At 38.3% G+C, this 7511-nt stretch overlaps 1 protein-coding gene across 1 annotated transcript; it reads left to right on the top strand.

The window, feature by feature from the left end:
- Window positions 1–1032: 1032 nt before the first annotated feature.
- On the top strand, window positions 1033–6176 carry LOC103477208 (zinc transporter ZIP9). The gene is made up of 7 exons (XM_008430166.2): window positions 1033–1458; window positions 2158–2263; window positions 2500–2661; window positions 2750–2818; window positions 3623–3708; window positions 3817–3951; window positions 4050–6176. The coding sequence occupies exons 1-7, from the start codon at window positions 1363–1365 to the stop codon at window positions 4311–4313; spliced, it is 918 nt and encodes a 305-aa protein (XP_008428388.1). The 5' UTR covers window positions 1033–1362; the 3' UTR covers window positions 4314–6176.
- The last annotated feature ends 1335 nt before the right edge of the window (window positions 6177–7511 follow it).

Below are 7511 nucleotides of genomic sequence, written 5' to 3'. Positions count from 1 at the left end.
TCTCTCACTTGTAATGTTTTAAGAATGGAGGTTTATGGTGAATAAAGCCTGAATTTCACTAAATTTGCACTCCAGGCTTTTAGAACTACTATACTGTCACTTTTAATGCATTTCTTCCAAATGAATTTCTTATTCATTTACAAAACATGCTGTGGAGGTAATTAAGTCATTTCAAGTTTTATTTTTAACCCCCAAAAATGTTTATTTAAAAAAAAAAAAAGAAAAATTTCAGTAGCTCTTTTTGATATCTGGACTTGTTTAGACGGGTATATGTAAAACCCGCAATTCAGCAAACCTGGACCAGATTCTTCTAGGCTGAATAAATATTTAAGATTATGTGCCATGAAACCTTCACCTAGTTTTTGAAAGCTGAGAAAATACATTCCAAACTGAATGAAACTTAATTTTGAAAGTAGTCTGGCTCTCCAAGCTAGCACAAATCAGATGCTGACCTGACATTACTTTACAAAAATTTTTTTTGTCAATTATAAAATGCTTTCTACCTTTGTAATTTAGTAAACTTTTCTGTTACTTTCCTTTGAACTTTTGTTTTCCAACAGCTAAAGCTACTGTATCTCTTTCTGTTATCAGTGAGCAAAAAGCTTAGGAAAGAACAAAACAATGTCGTTGTCCTAAATGGTTACTGATGTCAGCTTTTAGTCATCCTGGTTTTATTGAAGTGAGGACACTTTGTCCCTGGCTGTGACCCTACCTGCTCACAGCCTGAATTAAAACACATTTAATTTGTCACTGGAGTTAATGAAGTATTTTTTAATTACATTGAATGTAAAAAAAAAATGTTCTTTTCAAAATTGATACCCTTTTTGTATCATTTTATTATATTTTATAGAGTTAACTTTTTTTATTTCCTATCAGTGACAAATTTCTTTATTAATGTTTTTTTTTTATCTTAATCTGTCAGGGTCAAGATAAATTCATATTTTCGGTACTACAAGTGTGACAAAAATGAACCGGAAGTAAGCTTTTATTTTGAAAGCGGCTAAGCGAGGTTACCGTAATACAGCGTACCATCGCGCATAGTGAAACCGAGTGAGGTGCGGTTAGACCTCAGCCCTTTTTAGAGGTGGGAGATGAGCAACCACGGGCAGTTGCTCTTTGGTTCTATGAGATGGTGTGTGGAGGTTGGCTGTGGCGGTGAAGGAGGTTCTCCTGGAGGAGGGACAGGGAGACGGAGGTGCGACGTGGAAACCCGCAGCGCCGAGTTTCTATCTCCTGAAGTAAACAAATGAAGTTACGGTGAAACAATGAGAGCAGACTTTCTGTTTTCAGAACAATCTGATCTGCTGACATGAAATGAGACTCGGCTAACGGAGTTAGAACTTGTAGGAAAATTCCGTCGCCATGGACGAGGGACTGACTATTACTTGTATATCTGTAGCGATGTTTGTGGGCACCTTCCTACTAGGATTCATCCCACTGTTGTTCCGACTCTCTGAGGTAAGTATGACTTTAACTTCCTCGTTAAACAAGGTCATCAGGCAGATTTATCACGGCTGGTTTAAATAAGTCCTCTAATATAGTTCATAGCAATGACGGTCTTCCAGGGCCGGTCAAGGATTGAGTGGGGCCCTAAGCAGGAAGTGACTAAGGAACCCATCAGCCACCAAGGCAGCACTGTGCTTAATTGTTTCCAAGTCGGGTATTTAGGGCTGTTTTGTTCTTGCACTGATGTTGAGCGTTTTGCTGCTTAATGCGACCAAATTTATTTTGTATTTGCGGATTCACCATTTTGCAGAATGTGATTCCAAATTATTTGCAGAAAACCCCACCTATTTGCAAATTTTTCAGTAGAGCATGTCTAAAATATTCAAAAGAATATGCAGCTGGGGATGCAAAATACTTGACACATTATTGGCTGACACATGCAAAGCAACCAATCCAGCAGCGCCATTCAATTTCCATGGTGCTGATCGGCTGTACTCCTAAAGCTGAAATAAAAAACTGTAGATATTGGCTTCTGAACTATTAGATTGGGCTGTTACTAATGTTTTATATTGGTCTCAGATATTTGTGGATAGTAGCTATGGCTAACTTAAACTGCCTCACCTGACCTGATGTCTCAATATACTACATTAGATTTTTGATTGGAAAACAACTGAGTGCATTTGAATTTTGCTCCTCCTTTACTCCTGACAGAAAAGCCTGCAGTTTGTGTCCATCCTGGGGGCGGGTCTGCTGTGCGGGACAGCACTGGCCATCACCATCCCGGAGGGTGTGGGCTTACTGGAGGATTCGTGGAGAAGTGAGCTCACTGTTTGAAATTTAAAGAAGCTGACTTGCACCACTCTGCCTTCTCTGTCCCTAGTTGTCTTGACAACAGATGTGATGTGATTCAGTCCATCTGCTCCCATTAAATTTGCATGAGTGTTTGTTTCATCGTAAACCATTGAAATCATAGCTGAAAGCAGGCTCAGTTGTCTGAACGTGTCCTCGCCTGCTTTGTTGTCCCTTCCTCTCGTCTTCATCTTCTCTTTGCAGAGTCCTCCTCTGATGCTCTGTCCGGCCCGAATGCTAGTGAAAAAACTGCACCTCCCACAAAGGAAAGCGCCCCACCTCGCTTTTATATCGGCGTGTCTTTGACGTTCGGGTTTACCTTCATGTTTGTGGTTGATCAGATTGGAGGATACATTTCCATGCATGGTGAGTTTAAATAACTTTCACTTCAAGCTTCATTTTCATATCATGCTTTCCATTTGTATGCTGATAATTTGAACATGTTTGGTTTCAGGTCAAGCAGCGCATTTGTTGAATAACAAACACATCACAGCCACTCTGGGGCTGGTTATCCATGCTGCAGGTATGTTCATAAAATACCCTCTGGACAGAAGTATTCATATTTCTTAAAAGTTTTTTTTTTTCTTTTGCAAAATAAAAACTTCAATATATTTTATTGGGAAGTTATGTGATAGACAGAGCAAAACAAAGTAGGGCATATTTGTGAGGTGGATTAAAAAAAGAAAAATCTGCACCCCTAAATAAATTCAGTATAACCAAATGCATTCAGTCCGTTTGTAATTTTGTCACTGTATAAATCCAGCTGCTCTATCAAGGTGTAACGTATTTTTCAGAGAATATTAATAAACCGACAGCATATTGGAGGCCAAGAAACACATGACGGCAATAACATGGAGCTCAATTCAATCTCTCATTTGAAAACAGAAAATGAAACCATTTTAGGGCCTATCAAGACATAACTGAAAATCATCCACACCGCTCTGTATTGGACCATCACTTAAAATCTGAATAAAACGAATTGCAGTTTGTGGTTGTACTCTGACAAAAATGTGTTGCAAACCACTTGATCTGCTGGTTTGTGTTTGCTTAAGCTGCAAAAGGATATCCGGGACGAAAGCATGAAAAATTTCCAACAAAACCCAGTTATTCATTCCTTCATGTGACTTATCATGGGGTTCCTGCGCTCTGTGAGATCTAAGTCATATTTAGCGTGGCTCAGAGGCTTTGCTTCCAAATTGCTTAAACAAGCATTTGCTGAGCTGAGATATCACTTAAACCCATATTAGTGCACGTTATTAAATCACATTAACCACTTTTTTAGATATTGGCCGTGATTTATAATAACAATAATGACTCTTGCGTCCAGCCGATGGATTTGCTCTGGGTGCTGCCGTCGCCACAGGTCAAGCAACTGTGCAAGTGATTGTTTTTTTTGCAGTCATTCTACACAAGGTGAGAGAAATTGTCAGCTGGATGAAGATGTAGATATATTTAACAAGATGTGACACAACTGATGGCATCTGTGTTTTTGTTTTTTTGGGGGGGCTTCTTGACTCACAGGCTCCTGCTGCTTTTGGTTTGGTTTCCTTCCTGATGCATGCAGGCCTTGAGAAGAAAGACATTCAGGGACATTTACTGACCTTCTCAGCAGCAGCGCCCATAGTCGCTATCAGCACTTACTTCATACTGCAGGCGGTGGGAGAGCACACATCCTTCACATTGATAACCCCGTCAGTCTCTGCTGTCTGCTTCTGACCCGTTACATGCTTCTGTGTGTCTGTGCTTGTCGACAGACTGGAAGTTCCTCTCATAACCAGCTGAGTGCAACCGGAGTGGGAATGCTGTTCTCGGCAGGGACTTTCCTTTATGTTGCCACCGTGCACGTTCTTCCTGAGATCAGCAGCAGCAGCAGCGCAGCAGAACCCTTCTCTAACCTGCAGGAGGAAACAGGAGCAGAAACCCACAAGGCGAGATATCTGGGTCTCCTGGAGAGCCTCACCCTCATCCTTGGCGTGGGGCTCCCGGTCATATTGGCCCTCAGCTTGCACGATGACTAAACGGGAGTGTTTACTGCGAACCATGCAGAATGACACTTCCAAAACAAAATCTTGCCAAGTATTCTTTGGTCAAGTATCATTTTTTTACACTTGAAATAAGACAAAACTAATGTACAAGTGACGTTAGAGCAAGATAACGGAGGTGGTTTTAAAGTCAGTAATTTCTTAATATCGATGGAAAAGTACTGCCAGTCGAACAAAACATTAAAACGTCTAGTTATATCTAGTACTTTCCATCGGTATTATGGAATTATTGACTGAAAATAAGTTCATTTGTTGTGCTTAAAAGTTACTTGTAAGTTAGTTCAAATGTACTAAGATATTATTTCCAGTAGAAACTAGACCAAAAATACTTGGTAAAATGTAGTATTTTTGCAGTGAAGACAGAGTGAATGAAAACCCGTCCACGTATCTCAGCGTTAGGTTGTTCCTCATGGGCGTGCTGCTGGTTCAGACTAGCCTAACCCCTGAGCACTGCCATTGTCCTTGGATCAACAAAGCTTTTCAGGTTTTGAAAGGACTTGGATATTTTATACGTCGCTGTCCTTCAGCCGAGTTTCCAGCACGAGTAAACAAAAAGAGGGACATTTGTTATTTGTTACGAAGATGTATAATTTTCTTTAAAAACGAAACCGTGACCAGGAGGGTAGATTTACAAGAAGAACAAGATAATAATTTGATACTGTCGTGTGCACAGTATGCGATCTAGTTTGCACAGTTTGTACTAGTTTTGTGTTTATTTTTAAGAGTTTGACAGGAAAAGGGTCAAATTGGAGAATCGGAGAGAAACATTCCTCCTCATGGTTCCTCAGAAACAAACTCGTTGTCTTTTATTTCTTTTCTCAGCCGAAATGCCAAATGTGACGCCTGAACTACATGAAAACATTTTTTAGAGCCATATTATTTCATAACTTATAATAGTTTTCAACAGTGGATGTTTGATTTATTTTTAAGAGTGCATTTTAAAAGTTTTGACTCTATAAAGCTGCTTCTATTGAAAATGTGCAATAATCGTTAAAATAAACTGCGACACCATAAATTTAACACTGACAAGTTTATTAAAATCTGATCTTTAATTGGAGTACACCTGTTCAGCAAAATCATTGGTGATAAAATTCTGTTGTTACTCCATTGTACAACCTCATTTTACTAATAAGATGGTTCTTTGTCTCCCATAACATTTTACAAGGTCTGATCCTACAGAGAGTGATTTTTCCTCTGTGCACAATTTCTAATTTGAATTTGAATTTCTCTGTCATAGATATCTTAAAAAAATAAGCTCTTTTGTTTTAGAGTTGTGTTTCTTTTGTAACTTCAAACAAACTTTGTTTAGCTGAAGAAAAGGAAAAAATGTCTATTAAGGTTGCAAAGGCTGCCAATCTCTGATCTAGATCATCCAGAGTTCTGAGTCATGGATTCTGCTATCTTCTCTTCAGCTAAGATGGTCATAAAGACGGGTTGATTTGAGCTAAAATGTTCAGATATTCGAATGAGTTCCCATTTTTCATTCTTCAGAAGGTTTCCAGGGTCTTTAGAAGAGAAAATGCTCACAGCATCACATGTCCTCCACTGTGAACTTTCATACTTTTCTACATATTTTTATGTAGCGTTTATTACTTGAAAGCTTTGTCCTTAGTCTCATATGACCAAAGCACAGATTTCCATTTAAAGTCTAAATGCCTCTGGCTTTACTCCTTTATGATTGTGATGGTAGGATAGAAAATATGTTTTTTTTCTGGCATGTAGACTAAAGGAGATGATGTTACAGAGCAGGGATCTGGAAGCTCTTCATAGCTGATCAAAACAACAGATGGAACAACAACAAAAAAAAATAATTATGAAGTAATAAAAATGTTAATTTTTGATAGGTTTTTATGTATTTTGATGCAGTGCTTTACTAATTTACTTAAGCCATTTTGGTTCTTTTTCTATGGACACGGCAAGCTTTTACAATGTGTGCTGGAAACGCATCATTTGAAACTGTAATCCAAATCATTCAAAATAAAAATAAACTGTAAATTAAAACAAAAATAGCTTCAGTTGTTACAAATAACTGCCTCCCTGTAATTTCCTATAAAACAATAATTATCTCTCTCTTGAGTTTTATCTCCACTGGATACATATCCTCAATTCAAGTTTTTTTGTGTGTGTGATATGTTGCCTTTTTACTGGGGGGTACTAACAAATATGGCTGCATCAGAATTAAAATACATTAAGCAAAGTTTAATATAAAAATACATTAAAAATATTAAGGCATGGACTTTAGTCACATTCTGTTATTCTTTAAAAGTTATTGAACATATCCACATACCACATAAGTAATAAAACGTTGTTATAAACCTTTACAACAATGTGGCTATTAGTTTCCATTTACTTGAAGGAACATGATTATCATGTAGCTTAGCTGGATTTCTCCTGTTTTAACCTCAAATGAAAGCCGGCAGTAAGAGACAGCAACAGTAAGACATGTCAGATTATTCAGTAAAGTGTGCATAACGAGGACTGGTGAAACATTAACTTTTATTTCTTTATACTGTATTTGCACTGTGAGCGTTGCTTTATGGCCTTCCTGTCAGCATTCATGCACCCGGTGTCTGTAAAATAAAAGAAGAATAAAAAAACCCACTAAACTTTCTAACGGTGGAAGAACTCAACTCTGCTCCCTAACAGCTACTGTGACACATCTGTTGGCTGAGTGAGTGGAAAGGGTTTGCGTAAGACTGGACTCATACTTGCCTTGACCTTTTCAAAACAGAGTAAAAAATACAACCTTCACATAGTTCCTGAAGGTAAATATGAAAACAAGCAGGAACTTCTACTGTGATTACATGATAAATAGAGATTTACCCCCATGTGTGTTATTTCCTGTAATTCCTCAGAAAGTATCCCTGGAATCCTGCGCACCTTTGCGGCCCAGGGAAGTGGTGTCTTCTTTGTGAAAGAAGACACACTTTTCTGAATGTTTTATAACTCTGTATTCTACCTTCTAGCTGCCCTGAATTACATTGTTTTGATCCAAACTAATAGAAATACCCTCAAGCTGGTAAACTATGAACTTGCAGGACTTGTAAACAAAAAAAGTTTGCCGTGCCACTTGACCCTTTTCTGTTGTCACTAGTTGCAAACACAAACTTCAGTGTATTTTAATTCCGCTTACTAGCACAAAGTAGCATTTGTGAAGTGAAAAACAGAGTTTAG

Source organism: Poecilia reticulata, linkage group LG15 (assembly GCF_000633615.1).
Source record: "Poecilia reticulata strain Guanapo linkage group LG15, Guppy_female_1.0+MT, whole genome shotgun sequence".
Lineage (NCBI taxonomy): Eukaryota > Metazoa > Chordata > Actinopteri > Cyprinodontiformes > Poeciliidae > Poecilia > Poecilia reticulata.
This window is presented reverse-complemented; position numbering and strand designations above follow the sequence as displayed.